General features: G+C 40.9%; 1 protein-coding gene across 15 annotated transcripts in view; it reads left to right on the forward strand.

Moving 5' to 3' along the window:
• Positions 1-20,605, forward strand: part of LOC116055092 (protocadherin-15-like) — a 245,948-nt gene that overhangs the window by 177,573 nt on the left and 47,770 nt on the right. For all 15 annotated transcript variants that reach the window (XM_035991961.1, XM_035991960.1, XM_035991958.1 and 12 more), the window contains 5 exons: positions 1,430-1,735; positions 2,970-3,200; positions 6,757-6,873; positions 12,257-12,397; positions 13,530-13,642. In XM_035991961.1, coding sequence (XP_035847854.1) covers positions 1,430-1,735; positions 2,970-3,200; positions 6,757-6,873; positions 12,257-12,397; positions 13,530-13,642 — 908 coding nt within the window. The remainder of the gene's footprint in view (positions 1-1,429; positions 1,736-2,969; positions 3,201-6,756; positions 6,874-12,256; positions 12,398-13,529; positions 13,643-20,605) is intronic.

Here is a 20,605-nt window from a genome sequence, read left to right on the forward strand (position 1 = left end):
TTTTGCAAAGGCTTAATGCTAAAGTTCAATTTTTAAGCTTGGCTTTTATATTTGTCAGGCACTGTGTAAAACACATTAGGGTTAGCTTTTAGCCACCATATGTGTATGTTGTGTATCCTCCTCCCTCTTTCACTGTTGGTCTTTTTTCCCTCTTTTTGCTGCCTTGTCCTTACTTGCACTGAAGTTGATGAAATATTGCCAAACAGACGTGTGTGGCGTGATCTCCCTCCATCTTCTTTTTTTTTCTCCCCCTTCCTCTCTCTGTTTCTCTCTCAATTACAACAAAGAATTACCACCACACATGAGACTGTTGGAGTATGAACAGACACACACACACACACACACACACACACACACACACACAAAACACACACTTATATAAACATAGGCATAATAATGACCTGTCATATCCACACAGGAATTACAATTTGTAGCAAAAAACGTATTCCGCACTGCCGGATCATCACAGAGTAGTACCATGTGCCTCTCCTGAGATCATTTCTTTATTTTTTTCAGTTTTTATTGTACTCTTTTTATTTAAATAATGACATGTACTTTATGCTATTAAAGGGTGATTGAGCATTTAAGGATTTCCTGTTGATAGAATGCAGAGTTTGCATGAAAAGGGCTCTGGACTTTTTGAACTCACAAATGATTACTAATGACTCTGTGACAAAAACTATAATCTCAATATGAAGAACAGGAAATGGGACACAAACGTATGACAGTTGTTTCTGCTCATTTGTGGCACTCTAGCTTACATGGCTTTGTGCTTGAAGCCTCTGTAAATATGTAAGGCGTTAAGATAAAGCCAGACTCTAATGGATCATGGGGATCGTGTACTGCAATGGAGCACATTAAACACACAACAGCTAAGAGGAAAACGCTCTGCATTTCAGTTTTAAAATGTGTTATTACTATGCTGTGTATTGGTGAATATTTCTCTCTCTCTGCTATTATTGATGTATGTAAATGGAATTTCGGTGTTTCCCACAGGTTGTCAGTTTACTTCAGCGGCATCGAAAAGGAAAGGGAGTTTATTGATGACTTTTTATTGACGTTTCATTTAGCGAGTCCACTTACTCACTGTTTTTTCTACATACGCAGTCTCTCAGTCCACTGTAAGATAATGGCCATTGCAACGTTTGCTGGCTATTATGCTTCCCTCTAATTATCCAGGCTATATTTTATGCTGTGTGTCTCACCGGCACGTTGGCATTGACCACTACTCAAACATGTGCAGATATGCCGGTGCAATGAATTATGGTCATTGTAGTTCACTTACTTGCTTTGGGAGCTTGGCAGCATTAAATTGTGATTGGTTGCAAACTACTACAGCAAAAATGCATTTTTTAATCATATAATAAGTATATATAAGTATATGTATATACCCATAATGCAGACCTCTGCTCATTTTCTTTCTCCCCAGGCGACAGATCCAGATGCAGGGGTTAATGGCCAGGTGCGCTATCAGATCGTGAATCATCCAGACTTGTTTATAATCAGTGCTAACGGCAGCATCTACACAAGAGTACCTCTTGACCGGGAGCTTAGGAGCCAGTATGAGCTGGTGGTAGAGGCCTCAGATGGAGCAGTGGATCCACGGCGGACCGCCTTGACCCTCTCAATCCAGATTACGGATATCAATGACAACAGCCCAGTCTTCTCCCAGCAAACGTATACGGTGAATGTACCTGAGAACAGCCCTGTTGGAACTGTGATCCTAAAGCTAAGCGTAAGTTCCATCCTTAAATGTCTCCTGTCTTCCTTTATATAATGTAGCACAGGTGCTTGAAACAAGTTTTAATAACAGTTTTTTATTGTAGCATCTTTTAACTTTTAACGGGTACATTTGTGTTTAAATGGAAAATGCTTCTAGATGGAAACATGTACACAGACAGAAACATACACAGCCTTATATACACAGCAAAGAGAAACATTGTTTGACATGACAGCTGTTTGGACTCAAACAGAATCAGACTTAAAGCTGGACTTTTCAAGTCATAGCCAGCCCTTAGTAGAGGATCATATTTCCATCTGTCCTGGCAAACATGAATATGATGCTCCACAAATTTTGAAAAACTTTTAAACTTGGTGGAATCTGTCGTTGAGTAGATTCAACGCTGTCATACGATGGCTCACGTGTTTGCACTGAAGGGAAGTGTAAGGAAACCATGTGCATGCAGAGGAGCGAGTAATTGCTGGCATATTGCGTGTGACATTTCCTAGAGAGGGGTAAAGCAAGAAGGGAGGTTAAAAAGCAAGGGGTGAGGGTTGAGGGTGAGGGGTGTGAGTGACAGTGTCACTGACACCATTAATCTCCCTGACAACATCACCTCAACTCTAAACAGACAGGGGTGGCTGGCAAGACACCTAAAGAGAAAAAGTGAGATAGACTCTGAGAAAAGGAAGTGGATGAGTTTGGTATCTGTTTTTTTTTGTATAATTGTGTGTGTGTGTGTATGTGTGTGTGTGTGTGTGTGTGTGTGTGTGTGTGTGTGTGTGTGTGTGTGTGTGTGCGTGTGTGTGTGTGTGTGTGTGTGTGTGTGTGTGTGTGTGTGTGTGTGTGTGTGTGTGTGGAGGGCAAAGCCACACGTGTTTCAGCATCCATGTACTGCATTTGATCAACTTCTATTGCAGTAGCCTTAGCAAGATCTACTTACTTTGAGAGTTGTGATTTTATGCAAAGAGGACCAAACTTAAGCCCCTTAGTAGTTTAATTTAATCAGAATCTATTAATGATTGATGTAAGTAACCCCTGCAGCATAAGAAGCAGAATTAAAACAGAAACATTAATATTCATTGTACACAGCTAAATTGCCTATATGCATATGTATATGTAAGGTCCAAATTTTGAAAATATGTGTGGCTCTTCCTAACACCCCACTTTTTCTCCACACATTTCCTCCGTTTTCTTTGATGAACTGTAATTGTTTGTCCTACTCATCTCTCTCCTTTTCTTCTCATAGGCGGTGGACTTAGACCTCTTCTCCAATGTCACATATCGGATCAAGACTGAATCGGCCAGACAGCTGTTTTCTCTGAACCCTGTCACAGGGGAGTTAGCTGTGCTGCAGACCCTGGACTTTGAGGACTTGGCAGCTATGGGCATGGGGGCCTCCTACACTTTTCAGGTGGAAGCTGTCGACCAAGGAGGGGTCATGCCCCCAGGGCAGGCTACCATCACGGTCCGAATTACGGTAAGAGCCCCCGGATAGTCAGCCCACCTCAACCTCTCAGTGATCTATTCTCCTCAATTTATGCTCATTGTCCCTCAGGAGCAGCAGCACTGGCAGTGAATATGTGGTGACTCATTAGCAAAGTTTTACAGTAATAATAGCTCATCCAAGTCATAGTCCCAAACGGGATTGGAGACATATTGCACAGTATTGTACCTGTGCAGTTTTTGTGATATGGAATTCTGTGTTCAGAAAAAGCTGAATGCACTTCCTTGTAAAACATGTTCTGGCCTCCCAACCTGCTCATCCTGGTAGCATCACCAGGACCATGAGAAGTTGATGGATAGGTGTTTTTGCTATTTCAAATCTGAATGAATTATTAGCTTTATGACAGCAATTATGCCAGGTTTTTCAAGAGCTTGTATTCCCTTTACAACCTTTCAAGAGATTAACAGCTGAATCCCAACGAAAGGATTAGACGCCTTATGTTGTGGTACTATTCATGTGTGTACGTGTGCGTGTTTGTATGTGTCAGTGGGGTGTGTGTTCCGTGAGTAATTATGCGATTCAAAATGTGTGCATTCCCATTTATCTCTTTGTATGAATTCAGTCCACCCCGAGTGAGTGTCTCAGAAGTCTGCAGAATTAAGCTCTCTATATTACACTGAATGGGAAGAAGCGGCTAAGCTTATTCAAGCAGGCTCACTGCCTGGCCTGCCAACCTGTAGAGTGAGTTTATCTTCTGAAAAGGACAAGCTTTGTTGCTGTGTCCTTGCTGTCACCCAGGAACTGTGTTTGATAGGATATGGCATTGCACAGCTACTGATATTACTATTTGAAATGGCAGACATGAATTAGAATGAGCCTAATGGATTCATGCAGGCTTCTCAGGGACTCGAAGTTGTAGTTGATGCCACTGATTCCATTTCCTTCCTCAAATAACACCTCCATAGGGTTATTTGAGGTCGTTTGTGTTTGATTTCCCTTGTATTGTTTTGTTGTTGTCTCTTTCATCAGATGCCTTGCGGTGATGGATTGAGTGTCCTGCGTGTCTTGTTCCGCATGAGTCTCCCAAACTTTTTCTTCTATTCTTGTACTTCATAAATGTAAGACAGACACCTTGTGTTTGTTGGTACGTGTGTGTGTGTGTGTGTGTGTGTGTGTGTGTGTGTGTGTGTGTGTGTGTGCGTGTGTGCGTGTGTGCGTGCACATGCATGTTTCCAGCAAACACGAGTGTGTCTGTGCTTGCATCTTGTGAACACTTGCGACACAAGGATCAGGCTTTGTTGTTCAAAGTAAGAGCTGGATCATAGATTTTCTGCTAGGGAAAACTAAACCTGTGTATAGATCAAAGTGAGGCTGCCCTCCACCACTGAGTTTATAGAACACATGCTGGTGCCCATAGCTCAGTCAAAATATTGGAAAGTAAAGAGAAAATCCAAGAGGAAGGAAGAGCAGGCTCCAGCAGTTATACTACAGAGCTAACCTATTCCTGAGAGATACAGTCACCTAAAGGATTATTAGGAACACCCTACCAATACCGTGTTTGACCCCCTCAGAACTGCCTTAATTCTTCGTGGCATTGATTCAACAAGGTGCTGGAAGCATTCTCTAGAAATGTTGGCCCATATTGATAGGATAGCATCTTGCAGTTGATGGAGATTTGTGGGATGCACATCCAGGGCACGAAGCTCCCGTTCCACCACATCCCAAAGATGTTCTATTGGGTTGATATCTGGTGACTGTGGGGGCCGTTTTAGTACAGTGAACTCATTGTCATGTTCAAGAAACCAATTTCAAATGATTTGAGCTTTGTGACATGGTGCATTATCCTGCTGGAAGTAGCCATCAGAGGATGGGTACATGGTGGTCATAAAAGGATGGACATGGTCAGAAACACTGCTCAGGTAGGCTGTGGCATTTAAACGATGCCCAATTGGTACTAAGGGGCCTAAAGTGTGCCAAGAAACATCCCCCACACCATTACACCACCACCACCAGCCTGCACAGTGGTAATCAGGCATGATGAATCCATGTTCTCATTCTGTTTACGCCAAATTCTGACTCTACCATCTGAATGTCTCAACAGAAATTCATCAGACCAGGCAACATTTTTACAGTCTTCAACTGTCCAATTTTGGTGAGCTTGTGCAAATTGTAGCCTCATTTTCCTATTTTTAGTGGAGATGAGTGCTACCCGATGGGGTCTTCTGCTGGTGTAGCCCATCCGCCTCAAGGTTGTGTGTGTTGTGGCTTCACAAATGCTTTACTGCATACCTCGGTTGTAACGAGTGGTTATCTGAGTCAAAGTTGATCTTCTATCAGCTGGAATCAGTCGGCCCATTCTCCTCTGACCTCTAGCATCAACAAGGCATTTTTGCCCAGAGGACTGCCGCATACTGGATGTTTTTCCTTTTTCAGACCATTCTTTGTAAACCATAGAAATGGTTGTGTGTGAAAATCCCAGTAACTGAGCAGATTGTGAAATACTCAAACCAGCCCGTCTGGCACCAACAACCATGCCACACTCAAAGTTGCTTAGATCACTTTTCGTTTCCATTCTGACATTCAGTTTGGAGTTCAGGAGATTGTCTAGACCTGGACGACACCCCTAAATGCTTTGAAACAGCTGCCATGTGATTGGTTGATTAGATAATTGCATTAACGAGAAATCTTACAGGTGTTCCTAATAATCCTTTAGGTGAGTGTATGTGAATAGCTTATTGAGTTTTCATTCTCACAAAGCAAAGCAAGGGTGTCACAGTTAACATGATTTCATTTTTTTGCAGGCCGATAAAATAGTTGAGCTCTGTCGTACATTATTTACGGCTGGAAGGTGATTAAAAGCAATGGTGATGTTAAGTTCCCACATGTGCTCTGGGGAGTACTACACTACAGTATATCACTGAATCCCAAAACCATCGCCTAAAGGGGTAGAAAAGACAAGATAACAGATCACTCTTTTCCATAAAATGTCAGACTGTACATTGAATTAGGTCAGAAAACCTTGTTCATCAGGCTCCATTCTCTTGAGATTTATTGAGAGAAATCTTACACAATGTAGTTTTTAGTATTAATCAGCATGCCACAATACCTTTTTTTAGGGGCTAATTTTATATTTTAAATTTAGAATATGGATGGATTATTTTCATCTGCAATGGTGTGACTACCTTAAACAGTATGTATATGTTTATATGTGATCACATTCAGCTCAGATGCACAGTTTGTAAAGTAAATGGACAAAGCCTGGGGCATGGTGAATTACTGCAGTGGGAAATTTTGCCTGAATCCACAATATCTTGCTGGAAGTGTTAACTGAAATCAAACAAAGCAGCAGCTGCAAAATCTGCACAGCATGCAGACAGCATCAACAAAAGTAGTAGAAGCAGAATACATTGATACATGTTTTGACCCTTCTAATGCCTAATCTGATCTGTCACCCAAGCAAGATATCTCCTGCTGGTTCTCTCTAACCTGTTAATCTGCAGGAGTGCATCTGAACATTTTGTACTGTGCTGACTAAATCATGTTTTATAACCAACACATAACTGATACACCTATCTCTTTTTGTGTTTAGGACATGAATGACTTCTCCCCCATCTTTACCCAAGACCTGTATACAGGCTTGGTGGCACCCAATGCGGAGAAAGGAACGGTCATCACAACTGTTTTTGCTAAGGACCAAGACCCACCAGTGAGTATAAAGAAAATACATATCACACTTTAAATTTATATTTAAAACATGAAATGTACACAGCATTGGTGGTAAAATGTCAAAGCACAAAGAGCATATTGACTCCATCTGTGTCTTTAATAAAGGTAGCAGAGATGATGTGCTCTCAGAACATCAGACAATCTCAGCCATAGCATTCCACATGATGCATTTTAAATATGTTTCCAATGCTTTGATGCTGTCATTAAAGCTACGGTGCTGTGTGTATGTATTGTAAGGGGGTCTTGTTCAGCATCATCGCTTGTATGAGTCATCTATCAGTTGCCTCAGACACTTCATGCTACCTCAGTATATCTAAGCAGATAGCTGAGACTGGAGCTATGAAGATTTTTTTTTTTTATGGAATCTGCAAACCAAGAAACAAAATGACACAAAGCAGAATAGAAATTTTGACACATTTTGACAGTTGAGACGAGAAATTATATGACTAAGAGGAGTTAACACAGGAGCAATGGACCATGGATCTTTTTTTTTTGGGGGGGGGGGGGGGGGGGGGGGGTCTGTCAATAGCATATTATTGTTTTCCACGTCATTCCCCTCAGCTGAACTTCTTTTATTGGCAGTGCCACCCACCATAATATTTTATTGCACTTGGTGAGCCAGCAGTCTCACGTCTTCTCTACCTTTTTGGTTGTGCTACAGAGTTAGTTTTTTTCTTTATAGACACTTCACCAAACCAACATGTATCTCTCATACTGTAACACACTGTGTCTTTTTTTTATTTTATTTTCACAATTTCACTGTGAAGAAAAGGGAATAGGGGAACTCCCTGCCTTGCCCTAATAGCTTCTAGCTCTAATGATGTTTTTCACTGCTAGTACCAGCTCTACTCAGCTCGGCTCAACTCGCCTCGACCGCGGTGCCGCGTCCTCGTTTTTCCATTGCAGATTTAATACCGCCTCATGCGTGAGGCGAGCTTGGCTGGTCGTCATAGCGGCGCCACAGTAAACTGCCGTGACCTAACGCAACACACACGCACACAGAACGTCGAGGGTGTGTTGTTGTAGCCACAGCCAGAAGACACATTTTGTTTCAAATGAAGCTGGAGGCAGCAACAAAAAACACAGCTGGCTAAACTATTTAAAAATGGTGGGTTTTTTCAAGACACCCCCGTCACTTTCACATCACCTTTTGGTATCGGCTCAGCTTGCTTGGAACCTCGACTGAGGTGGTACTAAAAAAAGTACCTGTTAGCAGGTACCAGGGACTTTTTTTCATAATGGAAAACCAAAAAAGGCGAGTCGAGGCGAGTAGACTCGAGGCGAATCGAGCAGGTACCATGTAATGGAAAAACGCCAATAGATGTGTTTTTCAGTGAAGTCCTGAATGGCTGGACTCAATGCTTGTTATTAGTGGCCCCCCTGCTGATTGGTTCTCACCAGGGCTGGGTGAGCTGTACTCTCTGCAGCACGTAAACACTGGGGGATGTGGATGCCTGTCAGTCCCAGCTGTGGGTGGTAAAACATCACCAGAGCGCAACAACGACTGCTGTACATCTCACCTCTCCTCTCAGAGGGAGACTCTCCCTCCTCCTGCTTTCCCTGCCCACCCCCTCTCCACCTCACAGTCTATGCACCTATAAAATCATTCTCTTTAATGTGAACCTTTCCCCTATACAGTATTTTTTTTTCTGAACTGTTCTTATAGAGAAATTATATGCGGTGTAAAATACCCAACAGTGCTGAGGCCCAAATTATAAGTAGGAAATCATCATTATGTTCCCATGAGCACAGTGGCAGCGAGAGAGACTTGGGAGTGATTTGGGAAAGTGGTTTGACTGACAGAAGGATAAGATCTTCTAACAGGAGCTGACTAACCCAGTCTCTTATTGACCTGGATTTGGGAGCTCAAAGTATTTTATTGACAGCATGCCTGTCATAGACACCTCTAGTGGAACAGAGATTAGGCTAGTGCTTGCTAAATACACACACAAAGGTGTGAACACATCCTCTCTATTACACAGCCTCATAAAATCCTGCGCACACAAAGAAAGAGAGGAAGAGACTCGCTCTGACTTGTAGTCTTGATGCAACAAACATGAGCCATATTTATTGTATATTATAAGGTTATAATGTTGTAAACCATTTCTTCTCCTATTTTTTTCTACATTTTAGAAATAGGGCACAATATATATCCACCTGTACCTTGGGAGAAGGGATATGAATGTTTTTTATAAGGCCACACACCAGCTGTGGCTCAGGAGGTAGGGCGGGTCTTTCAATTACAAGGTTGGGGGTTCGATCCCCGTTCCCTCAAAGTCGCAGTGTCCTTAAGCAAGACAATGAACTCCAAGTGGCTGATGGGCAGGCCAGAGCCTTGCATGGCAGCTCCGCCACATCTGTGCATGAATGTGTGTGTTAATGGGTGAATGAGAGGCAAAGGCAAGGCTTTGTCCGGTAAGGTAGAAAGGCGCTATATAATTGCAGTCCATTTACCATTAACTATATCAATCTAAATGAGAGGACATCACCATGGAGACAAATGTTCCTGGTGAAAAAGCTTTATTCTTCAGTCCAAGATTTGTAGAGTTTGTTATTTGTGACTGGAATTTAAAGGTTACTTTTCTTCTGCGGCATTGTCGCATCATAGTCTTTATGATTCCAATTACTTTAGTGGTCTTTTAGTAACTAACAAATTAAATCCATTAATTACTCATTTCACAACCCTACCAAATTTTAAGTTGTATTAGTGCGTTGGCTGTGCTGTGTTTACACCCTCAGCTCAAGTCTTGTTTTTGTGTTGTGTATCTCTAAAGCATCATTCAGTGCTTCTGAGCTTGTTCTTTAATTCATGAACTGGCTTTTTTTTATACTAGAATTGGATTTTTCTTAAAAGAAATACACGCAAAACAAAATGTAAAAAATGCTTTATGTTGCAATAAAGAAAGCATTATTTAGATGCCAAAGTGCTAATAAGCACTGTATGTCTACATTTGTGTTGATGATCTGCAATGTTAATGACACAGTGAGGTCACTCCAGCGTTGGACATAAAACATTTATAATCTGTGAGTCAAACACCAGACAAGAAAGGTGTTGTATAGCTGAAAATATCTGTAGACATGGACAGACTGAGATGTTACTGTAACTATAGTTTATTCAGTACTTGACTCAGTTCTGAGCCACTGTGAGTTTTTGCAAGAACGTTTACTGTCAAATCTGGAAACACCAGTCCATGTAGTCCACTCAGGTAAAAACAACATAGGGTTTCGCACGGTGTTTTGTTATGAGTAGTCTATATCGCCGACGTTTCATTTACAGGATAGTTCCGGTGCTGCCGGAGGTTCCCAAGGGGGTAAGCCTCTCCCCAGAACGCGTAGCTCCTATGGCGCCATTTTGATGCTACCAAGCCATCACCTCCCTTTCATTTTGGCGCCAATTTGACAGCGAATAACTTTACATCTGAAGCGTGTAAAGACTCTATTTGTCCATTGTTTATTTCTAAAGAAACACGACAATGTATAAAAGGCTCCATTACCTTGTATCTCACATTATGGCTCCGTAGCAGACGTTTTTGTAAAAAATAGGCTAACAATTATGTCATAGTAGAGGAATTACCGTATAGTACAGGAGAAGCTCGCAGGCAGTTTAGACTTACATTAGCTGTTTAAGTTTAATTACTAATGTTAACTAGCATTTTAGTTAGCAATAATTAGCCTGTGTCCATGTTATCTCCTTACATATACCTACGCTCTCCGTCTCTGCAAGATTCGGAATGATTGAGATTTCTCTTGGCACAGCTACCAGAAGACTTACAACTTTCAGACAGGTTGCTCACGTCACATTTACGCCTTCGAGCTCAGTTGGAGGCTGCGCAGTAATGCTCAGCCATCACCGGAAAGGTGCTTCTAATATCCATCACTGGTCTCCGTCCACAGCAACGGGATCTGTTGGTCCAGTTTATATACTGTCTATGGAGGTTCCGCCAGATGTCCCTCATTTTCGGCCGGATGTCCCTCACCTTCCACTTTCTTTGTGTTGGCATTCTAAACTCCGGTTGATTCAGGAAACATCCTCCGAGCTAGAACCGACAATCAAATTATAACTCGACAGCCATTTAAATTCCAGAGCTCACCTCACGTTCCACCAAAACAAGTTCCTTCCCGAGGCTATTTTGCAGAGGCACCGTACCCCCGCCGCCCAAGACAATTGTGATTGGTTTAAAGAAATGCCAATAAACCAGAGCACATTTTTCTCCTATCCAGGAATGTTGTGTGGATTAGCCAGACCTTTTTCCGCAGCGCTGTAGGTCTGGCAATACGATACTATGTTATGAGTAAAGGATATTGTTAATGGTTATTTGTTGGTATGCTTTTGTATGGTCCTGATATTCTAAAGCTAAGTTATACATAGGTGTTAAAAGGCAGAGTGGAAGGGAATAATAACTAGAGTTTGGCTGCTGCTACTTAGTTGACTACAATGTGTTTAGCCTTGACCAAAGTACTTTTAACTTTCTCTGCTGCAATCACTGTAAATGTCTTGCCACTGAAGCCGTTGGATTTGATTCTTCTGTGGGTTGAGTTTTTTTATTAGTAGCCCTGTCCTGACATATTTTCCGTTTCATGTTTGAAAACAAGTTGAAGAGCTTTTAGAGATGAGGCCCTTTTTCTGAGAATCCCTTTAGTGAATTTACTCAGATAGTTTTGTAACCTCTTAGAGACACATTTGTGTGAGTAAGCCTCCCGAGGGAGCCACTGCTTCTACAGGATTTACCTCTTTCTCTAGCACCAGGTTTTTACCCCATCCCTGGGGAGCAAAATCAGTTTAGGCAAGGGAGCAGAGCTTGAAAAAAGCTTATTTTTTAAATCAGACTAAACTTGAGGTCCAAAGAGATGAAACTGGAAAAAGATGAGCTATAGAGATGATTAGTAATCAGGAACCGTGATTAATCTTAATCATAGGGTGATATGAAAGTCCAGGCTCTCGCTAATAAATGTAAGTGTGTTACTCTGGAGACTAGAGGGGTGGGTTTAATGGAGATGTGTTTTATTCCAAATGAAAGGGAAGAGGTCTGAATCAATGAATAACAGTGAGTTTACATTAGGCTGTCTGATGAGGAGAGAGAAGAGTGAGACATTAGGGTAATTATTCAGGTTACACAGAGAGAAGAGCAGCCTTTTCTCAATTAAACCACTTCAGCTCTTTCATATGATGAGAAAATAAAATGTAGCAATACTAGAGTTGTATTCCTAAGCAAACTATATTGCTACACCTCTATGGCTTGCATACATTTTACAGAACCTAATTACTTTGACACACCCATTCATCTTCACATTTAAAAATGTGAAAGGTGGTGTCCAGATAAGTGGATTGATGTGGCTCATGTTCTTCTTTCTCCTTCCTCCAGGGTACTCTGGCTAGTTTTGTCCGCTACAGAGTGGACCTGGACAGGTCACCATACAGTGGGAGCATCTTTGATGTGGAAGTGGAAACTGGAAGAGTCATCACTAAGGTCAACCTCAATGAGGAGCCCAGTGTCACATTTAAGGTGAGTGGCGGTGATTACCTGCTGTTTGTATTGCCGTTGTGTCGCTTCTAAGATGTTGATGTTATTCTGTTATTCAGTCAAAGATACAATTTACAGTGAATGGTTATATAGTTAGATTTGGGAGAAAAGGATTTGCTCTTTGAGAGAGCGCTCAGGTAATCCAAGCTAATCCCCCCTTAATAAACACATACATGAACTAGGGCGGGGCGATATGGCGATAAATATCGTCAAAACTATGTAAAAATGTCTATTGTGGCCGAACTGCATACAGCAATATTTACGTATATTGTAGGACGCTTTACAGTTTAAAAGTGAGCAAAATACTTATATTAGCTAACATTTGTCATGAGTTAATGATGATGATGCTGATAAACAAATGCAAAGTTCTAGGTGCTATCTTCTTTTCATAGTTGATGTTTAGTGCTCTGCCGTGCATGTTTTAGTGTGCTGTAAGTTGCGGTGAAGATCAGCAGGTCATTGACTTTTTAAAACCAAAAAACTGTTTTAGGGCATTAATACTGAATTGTCTCAGTGATCATGTCATTGCTTCTCTTGTGACCGTGACCAGTGATATTGAGTTATTTTAATCGATTAAACAAATTCACTCCCAAGTGCTCACATAGAGGTTTTTTTTACCAACTTAAGGTGACCTTACATAGGCATATCTCTAGTTGCGAACAGAGGACCAGGTGCTTTGGGATATTAGGTCCCTAATGCGGATGTGCCGCTTACACTATGTTGTCTGGCTACCTCTATGCTCTGTCTCTTTTTTGTTTTTCTTCCTCAGTTTTTCAAGCATTTGTCTGTGTTTATTCTCCTTCTGCCTATCTCTCCCTCTCTGCCGCCCCACTCCCCCCTGCTTCCCCCAGGCTCCATTCTCCACAGTCTATGAATGTAGATCAATACATTCATACTCGCTCTCTGGGAGCTTTGCAGGCTGCTCGCCAGATCCTATTTTGCTAGTCTGTCTTTATAAGGATGCCGAACATGTCTTAAAAAAATGCCTGGCAACCTCAGAAAGGGAATTATTTGTGTAGTGAGTAGTAGTATGGTAAAAAAAAAACTAATAATAATTTTGTGCTTTTCATTTGCATGTTTGTGTTGCTTATGTGTGCTCTCCTGCCCACTGCAGTTGTTTGTTATAGCCTATGATGATGGGGAGCCGGTGAAGTCTAACAGTACCTTGGTGGAGATCACTGTTCTTCAGCCTTCTCGCATCCCAATCTTCACCCAGGAAGAGTACAGGTACATCTACTTGACACTTTGTTGATGCAGCTGCCTCTGCCTGTAAATTCACACATCAAAGAGCAGCTAAGGCTGCAGCGCCAGACAGGGAGAGACAATGAAAAAGTAGGAGGAAGTATCTTAAAAACACCTGGACACAGGTGTGGACACATCTTCCATTCAGCTTCTGTTATACTTTGATTAATATTTTTATATTTAAAGTAAATAATACTTTATAATAAAACCTTGAATTGCCACAAATGGCTGTGAAGTCACTATTCTTCATACATTTATTGATTTGTAATAACAATGGCTCGTTATTATGCTCACTCAGTGAAGGGGCCCCAGTTTTTATTCTGTGATTCTGTCTTTATCATGCTGTATTTTCCGTGCATGACTAATATATATAATATGATTAATGACTTTCGAGTATAAATATGCATTAGAGCTTCGGGGTAGATGCTGCAGATCATCACTGCTGTAAACCACACTTGTTTCTCTCTGAGGGTAAAGCCGGGCTTCCCTCTGAGTTTATTAGTCTCTTTTGACAAGACAAGTGTTTAGACTGTTAAACTGGCAGAGAAAGATGCAGGATGAGGGAACATAACCTATAGTGCTCTGAGATGACTGGCTGCTACACATGCAATATACAGCTGTACAGTGCCAGGACTGGGTGTAGATTGTCTGTATTGATGGCACTGTGACTCAGCAGGAGGCCAAGAAGTTATTTTTAATTAAAAAATAATCATGGATTTTTAACATTCCAGCTTTGAAAAATCTTCCATGATGAGTGAGTACTAGCATTACAGTTCCTGTCTATTTTGTTGTGCTGCAGTAGGTACCTGTCTGCACTGTTTAGAAGACTCTAGCCAGACTGTGAAGCTTCAAGGTCTGATGGCAAAGTTGCCTGGAACAATGCAGTCTCTGGAGCTAGTAAAGCTTGTTTTAAGTGGATTGATTTACTTACTTGTATGTCTGTCAAAGTAGGACGTCTTGGCAAACTATCTTCTGTAACTGAATTCAATATGCCTTTACGCACAGGGCATGTAAGTCCTTCCCAACCTGTCAAACCATCAGTTGAGGTGTGTGTTTTTTCTTGTGCACAGGTATACCTTTCTGCCCATCTCACTTCCTTTTGTGAATGTGTGCCTGGTTGACTGTGTGTCTGTATTTGTGGGTACTTGTGCATTTCATAATACAGATGAGTGTGTGTGCATTGCATACATCTTTTGTAACCCAGCACTTTGTGTGTGTGCTCACGTTCTCCCGTTGCTCAGCCATATTCAGTGATTGCTACTCAGGCACAGCGGCATAGCCGTTGAAAAGCCATGTATTAACGCTTTGAATGAGTGCGCTGTCTGACACAAACACAGAAGGTAGGGACCATAGGCACAGACCTCTGTAGGGTGTCACATTGACAGTGCCAACCACACGCAGTGGCAGGCCTGCTGTAAATTGTGAGCCACGAAAGCATTAGCCAGGTGCTTGAGCATCTCCTGCTGGACAAGGCTCTTTCCAGTGGAGAGCTTCCAATCTGCTCGCTCTCGATGAACTGTCTCCTCTCCTCATTCCTCGACTCTCTATCTCTCCCCATCGTCCTCTCCCCGAGGAACCTTCTGAGCACAAATCACTCTCTAAACGTCCACAGAAGATCTCGTCTGTCTCTGTAAAGGCAGTTAGTTATGGCAGCAATCAGGTAAGCTATGCCTACAGCTCCAGAGCACACAATTAAAACAACTCTGCAGGGCTTTGGCTGACTTAATGATTTCTGCTCCTGCTTTATGGTGGGTCCCCTCCATCTGTCAGAGGGAAATGAGGGGCTCCTAGTCATTGTTGGCTAAAATAAATTGCTTTTACCAGAGTTGCTCCTGTAGCAGCATGTTGCCACTTGCTTTTCATAAGGTTTGAGCAAAACACTGTTAAGAATTTCACAACCACTCCAAAATTATTTTTTTAACTGGATTAAGTAATATTGTTGGTATTAATATCAAAACAAATGACTCAGATAATGTGAAAGGTTGCTAGTGCTGAACCTACAGATATTTGTCACCTATGCTGTAGCTTTAGCAGCTGTAAACTTCTTAGCTCACCAAGTGGACTATTTGAGTCTAACCGCCCTCATCAACCACCCAAATAGTACTGCAGTATAATACTGGAGTGTACGCTACCTGCCCAGCATGAAATGAGCATTACTTGGTGAATAAAGTAAACAAAAAAAGGGCCAAAAAGTATAGTGAATATTGAACTTACATTTGTCAAGTGGTCAGAAATGAACCCAATGGAATCGCCATGTTGCTCTGTATCTGGGGCGGCTGTGGCTCAGGTGGTAAGAGCGGTCGCCTACCGATCGGAAGGTTGGTGGTTCGATGGCCCTGCAGTTCCATGTCGAAGTGTCCTTGGGCAAGACACTGAACCCCGAATTGCTCCTGATGCTGCGCCATCGGAGTGTAAATGAGTGTGAATGTTTATCTGATGAGCAGGTGGCACCTTGTATGGCATCCTCGGCGTACCCACAGCGTATGAATGTGTGTGAATGGTACTATGTAAAAGCGCTTTGAGTAGTCGTTAAGATTAGAAAAGCGCTATATATATATAAACTTAGCACAAAAAGTAAGGAAATTTGTGTTTGGTAGATTATTTCTCTGTGGTAACAATGTTTTTTTGCAATAACTCTTATACCGTTGGAAAGCCTGTTTAGTTCCCTTACAAATGGTGCCCCATTTGTAAGGAACATGCATTTGTGGGATGAGCAGCAGCGCTGAGTATGTGGGTTGCGCCCATGAAAAATGTTCCAAACCTTCTCTTTGTTACCACAGAGAAATAATCTACCAAACACAAATTTCCTTACTTTTTGTGCTAAGTTTATATATATATATACACAGTCAATTTACATTTATCTGCTGAATGTGTATATGCAAACATTTTAGCTATAACACCTTAATAAGCCAATGATATATTATGACTACCATCGGGGGTTCCTTTGAGTTTCTTTGATAGCCTTTCTGTGCATAGTAGGGCTGCACGATTCTGTGAACTCAAACTTACATGGATAGAAATATATATTGCATTCTTCTTTGTCTATTTCTAGACAGAAATGCATTTAACTCTATTACTGTGACTAGTATTTATAAATATATCTAATATTTTCTACCACCATTATTACAGCAATCTAATAGCATCACCTAACCCTTCCAAATAACTACAGAATTGTATAAATTCTGAAGATTCAACAAGGTGATAAGTGACTGACTGTAATCCCCTTGTGGCTATACCTTATTGGGGAGGGATTTTCTGGTAGTTTTCAGGGACTTGATATTATCATCTTTAGCTGCATCATCTGTTGCAACTATGGCAAAACATTTGCAAAGTATGTATGTGGTTTTAACTGTCATCATCACTATCACCACGTCTTTATTCTGATTTAATTTGTTGTTGTTTTCTCCAAAACTTTTTATTTTACCCTGTCACTTTTCTATCTATCATAAACACAGTCGATATCTGATATAATTTCCTTGTCACCTACAGGCTGTCTTGATTTTATGTTTTTAACTGAAACTTGGCAAGATTAAGATAACAGGGCAGCAGTTCTTTTTGATTAGCTCCTCCCAAGTTTTATGATCGACCTCATAGATCGCCTGGGACAAGTATGCTTACTGTCCCCAGAGTCAAAACAAAACAAAACACAGAAACGCAGCATTCAGTTTTTATGCACCAAATATCTGGAACAAACTTGAGATCTGCTCCAATTCTTTTCTTTTAAATTGGGACTTCTTAGGATGTCTGTTAGGTTTGCCACTGCATTTCATTAAGTTAAACTTGGGACGATGTATTCATACCTTGCACAGCACAGTCATTTTCTTTCTACCGTTTGATTTGTCTTATTCAATTTTAGCTTATTTTTTATTTTGTTTTTAAAGTTACTCTTTTTAAAATCCTTTTTATGTGTATATTTTTATATTGCCTTGTGTTTCTTTTACATTAATCTATTGTTAATGCCTTTCTGTCAGTTGTCTTCTTGTGCCTTGTCTTGCCTGTGCAGAGTTAGTCATGTGATGTCATTGTTTGATGCAGCCAAGGGAGAAATTCCGAGCGGATCTACCCGTTAATTAAAACACAATGGGACTGTGGTCATGTATTAATGAGGTTGCATAGATGTATTAATGCATTAAAGATAAGTAATCATGGAACTGCTAGTCAAAGATCACATAATGCAGGTTTAACTTATTTTGTAATTATTTAATGGCTTTTATATATATATATATATATATATATATATATATATATATATTTTATATATATATATATTTTATATATATATATATATATATATATATATATATATATATATATTTTTTCATATTTTTTATATTGAATATGTGAATTAATTATAGCTAATGTGCATGACATATTTCTTTGTCTAAAACGAGCGAGGACATTTTGGAGCCTTATCATTAAACCACTGTGAATGGATCATTTACATGGAACTCACGGACACAAACCCTTTGGGAAAGTCTTTATCACTGGGCACATGGGAAGGAAATGAATATTTATTTTCCTCTGTGTGTATGGCTGGAGATGAGGAGAGTAAACCGTTATCAAACATGGTCCCACTTTTTGAACTCCCCCCTCTTTCTCTGGCCTGATGTTACAAACCTGTGGTCTGAGCAGTTTTACTTGCTGCTTATCTCCCCTGCAGCACTTCCCCTTCTAAATCTACTCTAAATCACATGAGACTTTTGCCTCACCGCTCCTGAGTATGTCATTTTGCTCTCCTTGCTTTCACCCCCCCCCCCTCCCAAGCCCCAACATCCCCAGAGTCTTTCCTCTCAGCTTTTATCTCTCTCTGTCAGTTTCTTTCTCACTTTATGTCTTCCTTTTGCTTCTCTCCTCACTGTACCGTCAGTAGCCCTTCGTTTTCTCCTCAGACTTCTTTCTGTGTGGGTGTGTGTGATTCTGTGAGCCTGTGCTGACACTTTGATTTGTGCATTTCTCTGTATAAAGTCCACACTTGATTGGTGTAAGCTGTGTGCTTAGTCTAACTAAATGGCTGTTAGTTATGTAAGACAATACATCAACCTCTTTTGGTCTAAACAGTTCTTTGTTTTGAGTGCAGTTCATTAAAACTAGGGATGTCCAGATCCGATCACGTGATCGGAAATCGGGCCAGATCACGTGGTTTCAGACTCGATCGGAATCGGACGTTACCTCCTGATCAGGACTCGGATATATATGTATATATATTCTCATTATTTTTTAACACATCTATAGTTATGCGGTGGCACAGAGTTAGACCCTTTTGACTCCACACAGAAACAGCAACGCATGCGGCATGACATCACTTTGTTGCAGAGACGCTATTGGTTAAATGCCGGCAAAGTAGAACACGGAAGCAGCTTGAAGCGGAAAGCGCGAGTATGTCTGCGGTCTGGAGGTATTATAAAGTTGATGACAACAACATTGCCATAGCAAACTGTGAGATATGTAACAGAAGTGCTCTGTCTGTTAACATAGTTGTTGAATGTTAAAATAAGGTGAATTAAATAAAAAATAAGGAACATCCTGGATCTGTTTTTTTGCTCTTCTTTATTCTTTTTTTATATTTTATAGAAGTATCGGATCGGGACTCGGTATCGGTAGATACTCAAAATCAAATGACTCGGACTCGGACTCGAGGGCAAAAAAACCTGATCGGGACATCCCTAATTAAAACACACTTCCGTGGAGGTGCATGTCCATAATAATAAATGTACAGCACATCTGTGTTTTTGTATAGTATGTTTTCATATAGTATACTGTACATCATATAGTGTATCATAAGAGGTAGGTGTTTGTATGTTACTTCAGTAACATTATATATCATTTGGGAGTGAAATGTCACACCAATATTTAGTTCACTGTAGTCACAGACCGCAGATGTTGTGCTATACCTGTGGCATTAATATGCAGTCTGGCAATCCTGAGAAGTGCACCACAGCCCATTATTGAGCGATGCTTTTCGTTATATTGTTAGCATAGTAAACAGTGCCAACAGTGAGTATTACTACAATCAACAAATGCTGTCACTACTTATACATGTTGTCCCACTAATTACGCGGCTTAAGGGACAGTATGCTAAAACAGCTGTGTAGGCATTTTTTTTTGCTCATCCATGCATACATGCACATGCACATAAAAAAAATATTCTTAGAGGTGCCTTTTGTATGGAATAGAGATACAACTTTGCTCAGCTTTGAGACATAGCATTTTCATATTTCTCCATTAGACAGTGTTCCCCTTGGCCATTTATGTGTATGTCAGTGGCAATAGCTCAAACTGTGGAATGTTATACAGCATGTCTCTTTCCTGCAGTTTCTTGACGTTTACAGACCATGGAGACAGCTGTGTAAATTTTCTGTGGATGTCTGACCCCAGTGTGACCATTGATTTAATGTTCTCAGCGGTCTGACTCACAAACGGCTGCACAGTTCCTGAAGTAGACATATGTAGCTTGAAATACCAGCCACATTGGACTACACAACCATTAGACGCTAATCAAAAAGCAATAAATGACTCATCAAATTGAAGAGAGAAAAAACACTGCTGCTCCTTTAATTTAGGAATTAAAAGGAGGCAACATCTCAACTCTGTGCCCTCCATCAACTCTTCCTGACATCTGGAGGAAAATAGCAATCATATTTTTAGAGAAACAAATCCATCCACAACTCATTTCCAATTAAGACAAGGCTGTAATTCTCACATAATTTGGCAGATGACATGCTTTCATAGCATACAACTCTTTTATTAGCAGCCTTCTTGCAACTTTTGTCTTGCCAGACATGTATACAAGTGATAGAGGTGCTCACTGCCTAATTATCTATGCTCATTGCCAGGCATGTAAAGTGTTAGCTGTAAACCCTACAATGTGCTCTCCCGCACACTGCCTTCATGCCTCACTGCAAACATTCAAAAAAGCAACCTCGGTCCTCTCTATTTCTTTTTATGTAT

The sequence above is a fragment of the Sander lucioperca genome, chromosome 15 (assembly GCF_008315115.2).
Source record: "Sander lucioperca isolate FBNREF2018 chromosome 15, SLUC_FBN_1.2, whole genome shotgun sequence".
Classification (NCBI taxonomy): Eukaryota; Metazoa; Chordata; class Actinopteri; order Perciformes; family Percidae; genus Sander; species Sander lucioperca.